The 16,236-nt window shown below is 42.6% G+C and overlaps 1 protein-coding gene across 1 annotated transcript in view; it reads right to left on the minus strand.

The window, feature by feature from the left end:
- LOC137436088 (CUB and sushi domain-containing protein 3-like) overlaps positions 1–16,236 on the minus strand; it is a 1,358,203-nt gene that overhangs the window by 592,162 nt on the left and 749,805 nt on the right. The window contains exons 18-19 of the mRNA XM_078786463.1: positions 2,065–2,253; positions 1,230–1,346 (exon numbers count right to left, since the gene is read on the minus strand). Coding sequence (XP_078642589.1) covers positions 1,230–1,346; positions 2,065–2,253 — 306 coding nt within the window. The remainder of the gene's footprint in view (positions 1–1,229; positions 1,347–2,064; positions 2,254–16,236) is intronic.

Below are 16,236 nucleotides of genomic sequence, written 5' to 3' on the forward strand. Positions count from 1 at the left end.
TCAAGATTTGAACACCTCACCACCAATTTGAACACCAATAAATTTGAACACCTCACCACCAATTTGAACACCAATAAATTTGAACACCTCACCACCAATTTGAACACCAATAAATTTGAACACCTCACCACCAATTTGAACACCAATAAATTTGAACACCTCACCACCAATTTGAACACCAATAAATTTGAACACCTCACCACCAATTTGAACACCAATAAATTTGAACACCTCACCACCAATTTGAACACCAATAAATTTGAACACCTCACCACCAATTTGAACACCAATAAATTTGAACACCTCACCACCAATTTGAACACCAATAAATTTGAACACCTCACCACCAATTTGAACACCAATAAATTTGAACACCTCACCACCAATTTGAACACCAATAAATTTGAACACCTCACCACCAATTTGAACACCAATACATTTGAACACCTCACCACCAATTTGAACACCAATAAATTTGAACACCTCACCACCAATTTGAACACCAATAAATTTGAACACCTCACCACCAATTTGAACACCAATAAATTTGAACACCTCACCACCAATTTGAACACCAATAAATTTGAACACCTCACCACCAATTTGAACACCAATAAATTTGAACACCTCACCACCAATTTGAACACCAATAAATTTGAACACCTCACCACCAATTTGAACACCAATACATTTGAACACCTCACCACCAATTCGGATGATTTTTTTTTTTTCACATAAATGTGTTGTAGCTATTTTTTTCAATTCCTAAACAGTTCAAACCCCCTACGCCGCAACCCCCTCCCCCAATTAGGGTAAGACTGAATATCATCACTTGGTAGGTGTTCAAAACTGGGGAATTCGCAGGTATTCAAACACACCCCATGCACGAGGTGACTTTGATCAATCAACCCCAAATCTGATAATCACCAAATTTGGATGTTGGAGAGCTCAAACTCTGGAGGGTATGTCAATCCAGTTATACCATACATTTATTTTGTTGAAGTTCTTCAAAATTGTAAAAAATATATTCATAAAGTGTTCGATTTCACCACACTTTATGGTTCTGTAAATATTTATTATTATTATTATCAAAGTCCTTGAATGCTGCAGTTTCGCATTTTCAGCTGCGCATCACTGCATTAATGGCAAACACCGTGGATCTGAGCAATGACAAAGCAAAAAGTGAAAACAATGGGTAAAATCACATATAACAACAAAAATGAACGTACCCTTTCCTTTTGCAACAATGACAGTCCATGTGCAGTTTAAACTGTTTGGGTAAAAGTCTGGGTACCCTGGCGAAAGGATGGTTCCATTGGATGCAAGCAGAAATCCTCCGCAAGGTGCTAGAAAAGGAAAAGCATTTGACAGAAGTCAGGGCTAAGAGATACAATGAAATGAAATAGGAATCAGTCTTCATTTCCATCATGGAGGCTGCACTCCATCCCCAGGCCTATCTCATTTCCTCCACACAGGCGCATGCTCCGTGGGGAGGCGACACGCCATGTCAGATCGTGCGAGCGAGTCACACAGCAACCCCGTTGCTCCCATAATGATGCCACCCATAAATGGAGCCCTCAAAAAAGAATACAGGTAGTTTGGTATGTTCAATGCTCCTCCAGCCTCGTTATATTCTCTCTTTTTTAATTTGTCTTTTTACAAAGGCGATCATTAAAATTGTGCTTTCCTTTGATTTACATCTGCGTCATTATGGTATTTGATACTAAGCACACAGCATTGCCAGAGAAAATCCAACGCTGCATTAAGAAGATGCAAAACATGACAAATTATTAAAAAGAAGACAAAAGAACCACACAAAAAAGTACAAAAATTGGCAATGTCTCCCATCACACAAGTCAGGTAATTAAACGCTTCTTGTAATTATTGAATCTATAAGAGGTTAAAATAATGGAAATATTGACAAAATATTTTGTGGTGACGTTGAAAAAGGCAAAACAGGACAGAAAAGTCTCAGCAAATGGGTATTGGGGATTGAGGGAGCGGTGCGTTGGGAGTTTATTGTCATTTTTTGGGATTGGGAATGCGTCTGAATGTGTCCCGTACCGTCACAGCTAGGCGTGGTGGAGCTCCACTGCTGATTAACCTGACATTCCATAATGGACTCGTGGCTCAGGGCATAGCCAGGATCACAGCTGAACGATACCACAGAGCCCAGAGAGAAGCGGTTGCCATGGAGCTTCCCATGAGTTGGTACACCAGGACCGAGGCAGGCCTTAGTGCCCAACTCGACATCTATGGAGACAGAGACCACATGACATATTGATCAGAGCAACAAATATTGATGATTGTGCCTTCAGAAAGTATTCATACCCCTTGAATTTTTTCACATTTTGTTGTTACATGTTACAGCATGTTACAGTTGTTACATGTTACAGAACATGTTACAGCCTGAATTTTAAATGGTTGAAATTGAGATGAATTTTGTCGCGGACCGGCACATAATACCCCATAATATCAAAGTGGAATTTTATTTTCAGAAATTTTTATGAAATAATTAAAAAGAAAGAGCTGAAATGTCTCGAGTCAATAAGTATTCAACCCTTTTGCTATGGCACTCCAAATTGAGCTCAGGTGCATCCAATTTATTTTGATCATCCTTGAGATGTCTATACAACTTGCTTTACAGGATATAGATACATATTTCAAGTGTTTGTGGTAAAAAATTCATGAATTTTAGAAGTGTACAAAATTAGTTATGAATTTCGATGTGATTTCCATAATTTTCAAGCAATGTGTGCAACCTTTTGCGATATTCCAAGACCATTTTATGTCGCATTCCGAATCGAATTACTCCAAAAGCTGCTTGAATCCGCTCTTTCAGGTCTTGAATGCTCTCTGGTCGAATTGCGTAAACATTACCCTTGAGAAAGCCCCACCAGAAGAAATTGCACGGGGTAAGGTCTGTTGAATGAGGGCATATTGTTGTTGTTATTCTTGTTCATATTATATACAACTAATTTTGTACACTTATGACTTCTGAAATATGTGTATGTGTGTGTGTGTGTGTATATATATATATATATATATATATATATCCTATAAATATATTGTTAGATTTCGTTTCTTAGCAACAAAATGCCAAGGGTTCAAAACCAGGAATAAATAAATGATCCACCCTCTGTGCATCTCTCTCCCTCTCTCTGACAACATGGACCAACTTTTATCCACTGATCACAACTCTCTCTTCCTTATTTGTGGTGATTTAAATTGTCACCATTCCAATTGGCTGGGTTTGGTACCCCACTCAACAGCCAGGGCATTTCAGCAAAGGAATTCTGTCTGTGAATCCTTGGCATTGACTCGATCTGTAAACTTTCCCCACCTGGATTTCTGTCAATGGCAAATAGTTCCTTCTACATTTGGTTATGAACAACTCCCCCCCCCCCCCCCCCCCAATGTCTCGTGTTTTTCCTCCAATTCCTCCAATTGCTCCAATTGGTTCGTCTGAACATGTGCTCGTAAAGGTCAAAATTTATCTGCCCATTCTCAGAGAACAGCCGGCAAATATGGCAGTTCAACCAACATCACTGCTTTACATAAAAAGGTCAAAAATCGATCTACTTAACGACAGACCACTCGGCTTACTTCCAATCATTAGCAAGGTCATGGAATCCATCATCGCAGCTTACTTAAAATCCTTCCTTTTCTCCAACGACCTCATCTCAGATCACCAACTCGGATTCAGACCAGGTCACTCACTCCACCTTGGACATGCTGCTCCCACTCTCCCAACAATGGATGGAGACACGTAATGTCAGACCCGAGACCAGGGCGGTATCTCTAGACATATGTATGTGGAGCTTTCAATCCAGTCTGGCGTTCCACTTTGCTCTCCAAACTCTCTGTCTTTGACATTCAAGGTGAATCCACTCTTGGAATACTGACTTCCTCCACTCTCGTAAACAAAATGTGGCTCTTTACGGAAACCTTTCATCTCCTCTACCTGTCAAGATCGGAGTGCCCAAGGCAGTGTTCTCGGCCCTATCCTTTTCCTAATCTTCATCAGTGATCTCTCTGACTCTGGAAACCCCCTTTATCTATTTGCCCATGACTGCACCCTCTGCCATGACATCCCTTACCCTTGAGATAGGTAGCCAGCAGCATCTGCCCTCTCTTTAGACCTTGACAAAATCACTAACTGGTAATCAATTCGAAATGTCTTTTAAGATTCCTACACACTCATTCTCTCTCTCCAAAAGGACACTCTGGTAACCCAAATCTCCATTCTCCCCCAATCTACTTCCTTTACAATCCTCTTGAAGATTTCAAACTCCTGGGTCTCACTATCAGCCATGATCTGTCTTGGCACACCTGAACTCTTATGCACATGCAAGGCCGTCATTCATAGCTTGATGGAATAATGCTCTCCTCTCTGGGCCCCTGCCTTACACCTTGCTCAACTTGACATCGTGGAAACGAAGGCCTTAAAGATCATTGAAACCTCCTACAATGAGTCTACGGACCTATCACTCTCCCATCGCAGACAGATCAGTGGTCTCTCTATCTTTTTCTATATCCTTTCTGGTCTTGAACCCTCTGACCCTCCCTGTACTCTGTCCCCCACCCCCAGTTTTCTGCAGGGTGCGTACAGTACGCCAGCAACCCTCTTCTAGTGAAACTCCCAAAATCACTGTTCACGTCCATTTGTTTCTCTTCTTTCCAGCACGTGGAAACAACATCCACATTCTTTTCAATCGCATTCTTCCCTCCAGATTGTCAAGACAGCCGTTCACCACCACCTCAGATTATCCTCCAACAAAAACCATGATCTTTTCTGCCCCCATTAAACCACTTTCATCTCCACCCCTATCCACCCCTTCCCACCAAAAAAAATAATCCCCAGTTTTTCCTTCCTCAGAGCTTGCTTCTGAATCAATCTTATCCACCCCCTGCATTCACCTCTACCACTCAACCTTACCCACATCCCTTGTTGTCCATCTCCGTTTATTTTGTCCCTCAGCCCTGCTGTTGGCATAACCCCCTTCTCTTTCTGTTCATTTTGTTTTGTTGTACCCTGTGTTCTAGTTCTTCCACGAGCCTCGACTCTGTACATAAAAAAATTCACACCCACGTCCGAAGGAAGCGGTTCAGTTTAGCATTTTTAGTATGACATAGGCAAAGTCTAGAAACAAACGAAACCCTTTAGAATTACCCTTTAGAATTACCCTTTAGAATTACCCTTTAGAATTACCCTTTAGAATTACCCTTTAGAATTACCCTTTAGAATTACCCTTTAGAATTACCCTCTGGAATTACCCTTTAGAATTACTTTGGAATTACCCTTCAGAATTACTCTGGAATTACCCTTTAGAATTACTCTGGAATTACCCTTCAGAATTACCCTTTAGAATTACCCTTTAGAATTACCCTTTAGAATTACCCTTTGGAATTACCCTTTAGAATTACCCTTTAGAATTACTCTGGAATTACCCTTCAGAATTACCCTTTAGAATTACCCTTTAGAATTACCCTTTAGAATTACCCTTTAGAATTACCCTTTGGAATTACCCTTTGGAATTACCCTTCAGAATTACTCTGGAATTACCCTTCAGAATTACTCTGGAATTACCCTTCAGAATTACTTTGGAATTACCCTTTAGAATTACCCTTTATAATTACTCTGGAATTACCCTTTAGAATTACCCTTTGGAATTACCCTTCGGAATTACTCTGGAATTACCCTTTAGAATTACCCTTTAGAATTACCCTTTAGAATTACCCTTTAGAATTACCCTCTGGAATTACCCTTTAGAATTACTTTGGAATTACCCTTCAGAATTACTCTGGAATTACCCTTTAGAATTACTCTGGAATTACCCTTCAGAATTACCCTTTAGAATTACCCTTTAGAATTACCCTTTGGAATTACCCTTTAGAATTACCCTTTGGAATTACCCTTTGGAATTACCCTTCAGAATTACTCTGGAATTACCCTTCAGAATTACTCTGGAATTACCCTTCAGAATTACTTTGGAATTACCCTTTAGAATTACCCTTTATAATTACTCTGGAATTACCCTTTAGAATTACCCTTTGGAATTACCCTTCGGAATTACTCTGGAATTACCCTTTAGAATTACCCTTTAGAATTACCCTTTAGAATTACCCTTTAGAATTACCCTTCGGAATTGCCCTTTGGAAATTACTTTGGAATTACCCTTTGGAATTACCCTTTAGAATTACCCTTTGGAATTACCCTTCAGAATTACTCTGGAATTACCCTTTATAATTACTCTGGAATTACCCTTTAGAATTACCCTTTGGAATTACCCTTCGGAATTACTCTGGAATTACCCTTTAGAATTACCCTTTAGAATTACCCTTTAGAATTACCCTTTAGAATTACCCTTTGGAAATTACTTTGGAATTACCCTTTGGAATTACCCTTTAGAATTACCCTTTGGAATTACCCTTCAGAATTACTCTGGAATTACCCTTTAGAATTACTCTGGAATTACCCTTCAGAATTACTTTGGAATTACCCTTTAGAATTACCCTTTATAATTACTCTGGAATTACCCTTTAGAATTACCCTTTGGAATTACCCTTCGGAATTACTCTGGAATTACCCTTTAGAATTACCCTTTAGAATTACCCTTTAGAATTACCCTTTAGAATTACCCTTTAGAATTACCCTTCGGAATTGCCCTTTGGAAATTACTTTGGAATTACCCTTTAGAATTACTCTGGAATTACCCTTCAGAATTACCCTTTTAGAACCCTCGAGACTTCCCATTTAGAATTACCCTTTAGAATTAAACACGGTGGGTAAGATAGGTTCTTCTTCTTCATTTTTGATGGACGAATGGAAGCAAGGGCATTGCCCAATATTGAAGCGGCTTCACAGCTTAAAAATACATGCACATCAATAGATGGTGGGCAAACACGTATGGCATATGGAAGTTAATCTTGGGTTCCTTGCATTATGTGCCATGGGTTGAGATGGGAACACTAATGGGCCAACCCAGTCTTCACCTGGAGCCCAAAAGTATTGCTTAGCTCATTCATCTGGTCTCTTTCACAGCACACCATTAAGTTTATTAAATGTTTTAGTAATTAATATATGAGGTAGTAAATGGATGTTCAAGGAGTTTTATAATGGCTGATACGTGACTTATAATGACTGAATCACTCTTCTCGACAATAATCACACTTTGTATGGCGTGGATGTCTTACAGAGCATGTTAGTCAGTGTATTTGCATAATCTATGTTTTTTACTTTTCCTTACCGATTCTCTATAACTCGGTAAAAGTTATAACATTCATGACAACAGCTTAAATAGGAAATTAAAATATGCTCGTGATTTGAACCTTGGTGCTCAACTTCCTTTGGTAGTGAAGCTAAGCTCCAAGATTTGAATCCATTTTCATTGTTGTTGTTGCATAGCCCCGGACAGTTCTCTCAAAACAAGCCCATGGCACCAATACAGCCGATCGATCTCACCGGCGACCCAGAGATCCATCACATCCAGGATGGTGTACGAAGTCAGGGTTACCGCAGAGTTAGAGAGGGAGAGAGAGAGTTACAGAGGGAGAGAGAGTTAGAGAGAGAGAGAGTTAGAGAGAGAGAGAGTTAGAGAGAGAGAGTTAGAGAGAGAGAGTTAGAGAGAGAGAGTTAGAGAGAGAGAGAGTTAGAGAGGGAGAGAGAGTTACAGAGGGAGAGAGAGTTAGAGAGAGAGAGTTAGAGAGAGAGAGAGTTAGAGAGAGAGAGTTAGAGAGAGAGAGAGTTAGAGAGGGAGAGAGAGAGTTACAGAGGGAGAGAGAGTTAGAGAGAGAGTTAGAGAGAGAGAGTTAGAGAGAGTTAGAGAGAGAGTTAGAGAGAGAGAGAGTTAGAGAGAGAGAGAGAGTTAGAGAGAGAGAGTTAGAGAGAGAGTTAGAGAGAGAGTCAGAGAGAGAGTCAGAGAGAGAGTCAGAGAGAGAGTCAGAGACAGAGTTAGAGAGAGAGAGTTAGAGAGAGAGAGAGTTAGAAAGAGAGTTAGAGAGAGAGTTAGAGAGAGAGAGAGTTAGAGAGAGAGGGAGTTAGAGAGGGAGAGAGAGAGTTAGAGAGAGTTAGAGAGTTAGAGAGAGAGAGAGAGAGAAGGGGGGAGAGAGGAAGAGAGGGAGAGAGGGCCGGTTATTTTTTTTTTGGTTTCTTTGTTTAATTTTGATGTCCTTTTATAACAAAAGTATAAAAACCAATAAATAATGATTCAAAGGAAACAATCACAACAGTTGCACAATCCTTTACATGATAAATAAACAAAATATAAGCAAACAAACAAGAGAGTATTAAGGAAATCAACAACATAGTAAATAATAACTGACCCTCAGCTATTTTACAAAATGCATTATTTATACACCACTGCTTATCAAAGAGTTGTAACTCAGAACAACAACAAAATTCCAGCTTAATTCTTGAAACACAGAGACCGTTAAACATTTCCAAAGCATCTGTACTATAAGAATCATTGCGTATCTTTGATTTCCTGGTCTTATATATCGCCAACTTGGCTTGTGAAAGAAAGAAATGGATTAAAATTGTTGTGGGGGAATCGAAGCGCCCACTATGGCCAAAAATAGGCAGGGAAATCAAAAACAAAGTTAAACTGTGCGAGTAACATTTTAAAGAAAACAAATAAAGGAGTTAAACACTCACAGCATACATACGCATGGGGCAAGGTTTCAGTTTGTCCACAAAAAGGACATTGCTCATTTATCGCTTGCGAGAAGCGGTGAATTAGGGAATTTGTAGGTAGGATCCAAATTGATGAGCAATTCTCCACTGAAGATCCCCAACACGTTTCGGCACAGGCTGTTTTTATAGTACCAACCCCAAATAGGGTAAAGGGAAGGGGCATTTGGCAGGACCGCAGGCGATCGACAGGGTACAGGGGAGGACAACGAAGGAAAAAGGACTTTTAAGCATTGCACAAACAGGGTCTTTCGATTGCTCCCAGAAAGGCATAGAGAGCGGCCAAAACGAATTGGTTCCAAACTAAGAGAACCAGATAGACAAAGATTGGGGAAGGGTGGAGCTGAGATTCAGAGGTGGGTACAGGAGGGTTGTTTGCCCAACCATGTGAGGCACAGTAGATGTGAAGCACCAATTTCATAATGCTGTCAACTCTGCGACACGATCTAATGTCAACCGTCGAAGACAGAGCGGTAGCACTTATCCACCTGTCATTGGTGGCATTTATCAAATGACACACTTTTGTTATTGAGGCATTTATAAATTGTTGAATGAAGGTACTTTCATGTGTCTGCCCTTTAGTGAACACCGCAGGGCGACACGGATGACCAAACGAGCTTTACTCCAAGGAGTTCAATCCAAAAATGACGGTATTCTTTACACGCAAGGGAAAGGAGGCTTCCACCCGACTTAATCGCACCTAGATAAATCAACTCAAACCAACACGGAATTAAAATGTACAAATAAACAGGTTTAATGAAAATAAATGCCAGCAAACAAGAAAATGCATGATAGGACTAATATCCTAAATGTGACGTCCCCATACAGACCAGAATACAGACAAAGGGCAATATAACAACAAAAATAAATGTGTTATTATTGTGGGCACTTAGCTCCGAGTTGTTCTTGAACCCCGTCAGGAATCGTCAAAGATCGTCACAGGCCTCGACGTCCTTGTGTGGGAAACCGCAGGCTGCACTGCCCGTGGGTGCGAACTAGGCCTCGCCGCGTGGTCCGCTCACTCTTGGCTCCGTGCATGAAGCAAACAGGCCGCGCCTGCCAGTCTAGGACGCGCCATCTTGTTCACCAACACCAAAGCCAGACGATGCGAGGAGGTCCAGAGCCTCGACCATTCGTTGTCAAAAGCCAGGACGCGAGAGACAAAGAAGAAGAGCGGAAATCACGAGGAGGTGAGGGAAAGCCAAGAGAGAAACGACGAGCCAAGAAGAAGAGGAAAATGTCCGGACACGACCGTTCGTTATTGAGGCCAGGACTCAAGAGGACGAAGAAGAGAGAAGAGAGAAAATGTCGGGCACAGCGTTCCTTTATACTCAAGGCTCTGACGTCATCTCACGACGTCTCCGTGTCCGCTCCTATCAGCGAGTGACATCTTAGCAGTCCTTCCTTGAACCAAATTCCGGACCAATCACTGCTCTTCGGGGCATGGCCTCACAGCACTGCCTGTGCCTGTGTGCTCACCAGGTCGGTGTTATCCGTGGTAGTGCTTAATGTCCTGCTTCCGGTTGGTTTTTATTTAGTGTTCTAATGCACGATTTCCCGGCTATGTGTGTGTGCTGTATGTGTCATAAGGAACCACCTTTGGAGCCAATTTTTCCCCGCAGAGCAGGGGTTGGCCTTTTTCAGGCACCGTGGTCTCCTTTTTGAAGCAATGTTTTATGGCCGGATGCCCTTCATGCCGCCAACCCTGTTAGTCGCCTCTTGCAACAAACAGGGAAATACCAGTGAACTGGTACTCAATTTGCCGACCTCGGAAGGGTGACAGGCTGAGTCAACCCCCCTAGCGTTAATTCAGCAATCGACTGGGATTCAAACCCAGGATCCTAGGATCCCAAGCCAGCACCCTAACCGCTAAGCCAACACCTGGTTTACTGATCCTACTTATCTGCATGTGTCATAAGGAACAGAGGAAAAATAACAGAGGTCATTACACACAGGGGATTAATTACGCATAATCCCTAACTGATTAACATAAACCCACTCCTCATGATGGGAACAAAGATACGCGCTTACACGAACATCTGGCCTGACTTATGTACATAGGGGTTCTTCTTCTTCACAACAGTCGGAGCACACTACCGATGCAATTCTACCTGGACTAAAGTATTGCCTTCCCCCCACAAACGTAACAGTACTTTCATTCAAACACTCACCAAATAAAGAGTTGTGAAATAAAGGTTCGTTGAAGAACATGGATCGAACATAAGTCAAGGGGTCACGGAGACAGGTAAAGGCTTGCCACGTATTCAGTAGGCTTTGGTGAAAGGAAGGCAGCATGGATAGGTCTATCTGGGTCAAATCCATCAGGAACAGCTCCTGTGCAATGTCCAACTTCCCCACTTGACATAAGATGCAACTGGTAAGCTGTCTCCAGGCCAAACAAGGTTCAAACAAGAAGCGACATGCTGTTTGTAGATGGAAAGCCATGATGCGGCACTTGACATTGACAAGCCCTTGGCCACCCTCTGCATTTGGTAAGTTTAGAATCTCTGGTCTAAGTCAATGCTTTCCAGACCAGAAGAAATGGGTGATGCATTGTTGTATTTAATCCACCAGAGTTATGGGCGGCTGTAGGGAAAGAACCTTGAACCATAACGTAGAGGTGACTAGACTGTCAATGACTAGTACCCTACCTTGGTAGTGCAGTTGGCAGGGCAAGTTATACCATTTCAGTAAAAGTACTTCAATGTGTGCCAACAAGCCTTCCCAGTTATGCCTCAAAAAATTTCCAGGGCCAAGGATCACCCCCAGGAACTTAATCCCATCTCTTCTCCAAGAAAGATTGGCAGGGAGAGGAGGGGGGAGAGTGAATAGGGGGGCGGGTAGGGGATATGTAGAGGGTTAAATGTCTCCTTCCTCCAAATCCTGGTAGCGTCTGGTCAAATCCGTTTCTGGTGTTTGTTCCCCCTCCATCCCCTCCCTTACCTCAAATGGCCACACAGTTGACATCGCACGTGACAAAGCCGAATGCCTCAACTCTGTGTTTGCCTCAAAATCCTTAGTCCCAAACCCATCTCTCTCTGTTCCCACCTTTCCCAGTCGAACCCAAATGCTCCTGGACTCTGTGTCCTTCTCTCCTGACAAGGTGGAGGAGTTTTTGTCAAACCTCGACTCTGATTCTGCAACTGGACCAGACGGCATCAGCCCACGGGTCCTAAAATCCTGCTCTGCCGCTCTATCTCACCCTCTCTCTGTTCTTTTCACCCTATCTTTTGCTCAAGGTCATCTGCCAGCATCCTGGAAATCAGCTAACATTACCGCTTTACACAAAAAAGGTGCAAAAACAGATCCTTGCAACTACAGACCAATCAGCCTGCTCCCAATTATCAGCAAAGTCATGGAATCCATCATTGCTTCAGATATGAAATCTTTCCTCTTCTCCAATGGCTTGATCTCTGATCATCAATTTGGTTTCAGACCAGGTCACTCTACTCTGGACATGCTGCTTCTGCTGTCTCAACAATGGATGGAGGTCCTGAATGCCAAACAGGAAATCAGAGCTGTCTCCCTTGACATATCAAGGGCCTTTGATACGGTCTGGCACCCAGCTCTGCTCACCAAACTCTCCTCCTATGGTATCCATGGAAATCTCCATGCATGACTTGCGGACTTCCTCTCTGGTCGTAGTCAACGTGTGGCCCTGAATGGATTTCTCTCATCTCCCCTTCCTGTTCAGGCTGGAGTTCCCCAAGGAAGTGTGCTGGGCCCTGTGCTTTTTCTGGTCTTTATCAATGATCTCTCTGACTCTCTGGAAAATCCTCTCTATTTCTTTGCTGATGACTCCACTCTCTGCCGCTCCATTCCTCTTCCCTCAGATAGGCAGTCTGCAGCCTCCTCACTCTCTGAAGACCTGGACAAAATCACAGACTGGTCAAACAAGTGGAACATGTCTTTCAATCCTGCCAAATCTCACTCTCTTACTATGTCTCTCCGAAAAGATCGACTGGACAACCCTCCCATCTACTTTCTCAACAATCCTCTCCAAGAAGTTCTGTCACTCAAGCTTTTGGGTCTCACTATCTGCCATGATCTTTCTTGGGAAAACCACATTTCCAAGCTGGCCTCCAAAGCCAGTCGCCGACTGGGCATCCTCCGTCGTGCGAAGTCCTTCCTCGGCACACCTGAGCTCCTCACCACATACAAGGCTTTCATCCGCAGCTCAATGGAATACTGTTCTCCCCTATGGGCTGGTGCTCCTGCCTCACACCTGGCTCGGCTTCACGCTGTTGAATCCAAAGCTTTCAAAATCATTGGAATCTCCCGCGATGAAGCTATCTCTGAGGGCCTTTCACTCACTCACCGCAGGCAGGTAGGTGGTCTTTCTGTCTTCTACCGACTCCTCTCCGGCCTTGCTCCCCCAGCTCTCTCCGTGCTCTGTCCCCCAAATATTCCTACAGGTCGCACAAGATCTGCCAGCAACCCTCTGATGGTTAAACTGCCGAAATCTCGGCTCTCTGCTCACCTTCACTCTTTCATTCCTCTTTTCTCCCGCCTGTGGAACAAACTCCCACACTCCCTTCAATCCCTCTCCTCCCTCCAGGTCTTTAAAACAGCTGTTCACCACCATCTCTTATCTTCCCCCATCCATAACCTTGATCTTTTCTACCCCCACTAATTCACCCCAGATCCACCTTGTTTGAAATTCCAACTTATTTCCTGGAAATCCTGGCAGTGTCCATATGTTTATACCTCTCCCACCCCCCCCCCCCTTCACATGCCTCCCCCCCTTCACATGCCTCCCCCCTTCACATGCCTCCCCCCCAAAGCCCTCTCCCTCCCACAGATCTCTCGATGTCTCCATGTCTCTCGGTCCCTGCTCTCAAATGTTGTGTTTGTGTCCTTCCCCCTCTCTCCCCATCTTGTCTACCGCTCCCGATGTTATTTGTTTTATGTGTCTGTTTGTCTTTCTGTGTGATTAATTTTCGCTCTTTCACGAGCCTCGATCTTGTATACAAAAAAAAAAAAAAAAAAAAAAAAAAAGCCAAAGCGCTTCTGTTTTTGTCCAATTGAGCTTGGCCGATGATGCCCTGCTGAAGAGATCCAACGCACTCATCATCAAAACAACGTCTTCTGAATGTCTGATGCAGACACAGATGTCATCTGCATAAGCAATGCTTTATAAGGGGTCGGTTCCAATAGTAACACCAGACAAGGACTTACGAAAGATATTGAAGAGGGGTTAAAGGGATAAAGCAAACAAAATTCCTGAAAGAGGGCAGCCCTGCCTTACCCCTCTCCCAACACAAAAGGGAGGTACAAGTTCATTATTTATCTTTAAAATAGTCGATATGTTTGAGTAACATAACTGTATATGGGATAGAAAAAGAGGTCCAAAACCAAAAACATTTTAGCACTTTAAAAAGATATGTATGAGAAACACAGTCAAAAGCTTTCTCCTGGTCTAGGAGGATAAAGCCTCAACTTTCATAGTTAATCTCACAGATTTCAATTATATCTCAAACAAGAGAGATGATGGCCATATTGCGACCTGAATACACATCCTGAATATTGCGACCAGGAACACAATAAGTCTGGTCCATGTGTATAATGTATTTTAGTAGGGGTGAGAGACGCAAGGCCAAAGCCTTTGAGAAAATTTTATAGTCCGTGCACAACAAGGACACTGGCCTCCACTGTGAGCAATGAATTTCCTTTTCTAGGAAGCAGAGTAAGCACGGCTCTCCTGCAGCTCAGTGGAAGTTCACCCTTCTTCAAGCTCTCCAGGAAAACCAGAAGCAATTCAGGTCCAATCAAGTCCTAAAATTTTCCGAAGAACTCCACTGGCAGACCATCCAAGCCAGGTGATTTCCCTGTCCAGGCTTTTACGGGCAACAGAAAGTTCCTCAAGCGTGAGCGGTGACTCCAAATCCGTTCTTTGCTTTGAGGTTAGCGTACCGACATCATCAACCAAATGGGAACAAGTTCTGCGTCGACATCTGTTGCCTCGTAAAGTGTAGAGAAGAAGAGTCTTGCGTCCTTCTTAATTTGTACAGGGTTAGTCGTGATCTAATTATCAGGACGTTTTAAGGCAGTAATTAGGGAATGAGGAAATTTTGATTCAAAATCAAAGAAAAACCGGGTCGGGAAATCCAGGAGATAAAGGTGCTGAAAGTGTAATCTCGTTAGCACTCCTTGGGTTTGATTTGCAATTATATTATTAAGGAGAGACTTCTTCTCACATAGTCTTAGTTTCTGTTGGGGGGTAGGATGGGTTTTTTAATTGGTTTGAATTTGGAGAATTTCCTTCTCCAGCTCCACTTTTATCCTGCGTTCTACTTGCGTGTTTAGAAAACAGAATTGCTGACAGAAACTTCTAATTTGGACCTTTGTGTTGTGCCACCACAATCGCTGGTCCTTAAAACAGGATTTGGAATCTATCAGACTGGGCCACACCCTTTCAAAGGCATTCCTAAAGAGGGGTTATATAATATGGAAATGTTGAGTTTCTAAAAAGAGTGGCGATTTGGAGATAACCCTACACGGTAACTCATGGTAATGAGGTGATGGTCGGAGAAACCAGACGGGGAAATTTCAGTGGTGGGGGAGAGGTTGGAAAATGGCAAATTTATATAAAATCTATCAAGTCTGGCAAGGGCCACTTGATTATTGGCAACCTTACACCAGGTAAATTGATGGGTGCCTGGATTTTGTATCCGCCAGATATCTTGAAAACCAAAATCTCTTATTATTTTAGATAGCAGTCTGGCTGGTCCAGGGTGAGGTTCTGCACCATTCATGTTGCAGGGTGCAATTAAAATCACCACCTATTATAATGCACTTCTGCAAGTCTAACTGCATCATGTGGAGTCGTAACCTGTCATAGAAGGTTCGTCGGTATGTGCCCTTTGAAGGGGCATAGACATTTATTAAAGTAAAATTTATGTCTCCATCAACAAAATCTAGTGAAGCTAAGTGACCTGGGATTATTTCCTGAAATGAGAGATGGAGCGGGCAAAAATGGGGATTAATTATAAAAGCAACTCCTGCTGTACGAGAGGTTGAATCGCTAAAGTAGCCGGCCTTTTTCATCATTCGATTCCATACAGCATGAGACGATGGAGTAGAGTGGGGTTCTTGTAAGAAAGCCACATCTAGTTTCCGTTGCCTTCCAAGGTTGACCACTTGGAGCATCCTAGACTGGCTCGCACCACCATTTATATTGAGGCTACCAAAGATAGTCATAGAGATGTAAAAAAAAAGGTAAGGACAAAATAAATGTGTATACCATCATTTTAGTTCGTTTTTTGCCTTAACAATGTATTTCTTAAGCCTACTGCTTTGGGGTTCCGTGAAATTGTGGTCACTGGGTCGGCGAATAATACACCTTGCCGTTTCAATAAACCCATGTAGATCAGAAAAATGATCTTTTATTTCAATATATCTTTTTCTAAAAGTCTGGTTCAGAAACTTGAGTATTTGCGATGGTAAAACGTTGGAATCACTGTATGTCGGGAATTCCTCAATGTCATAGGATTCCTCATCAGACATGTCAGAAGCACTATCTGGGACCCCTGGCTCTTGAGACA

This window comes from Myxine glutinosa, chromosome 11, assembly GCF_964187855.1.
Source record: "Myxine glutinosa chromosome 11, kmMyxGlut1.1, whole genome shotgun sequence".
NCBI classification, from domain to species: Eukaryota; Metazoa; Chordata; class Myxini; order Myxiniformes; family Myxinidae; genus Myxine; species Myxine glutinosa.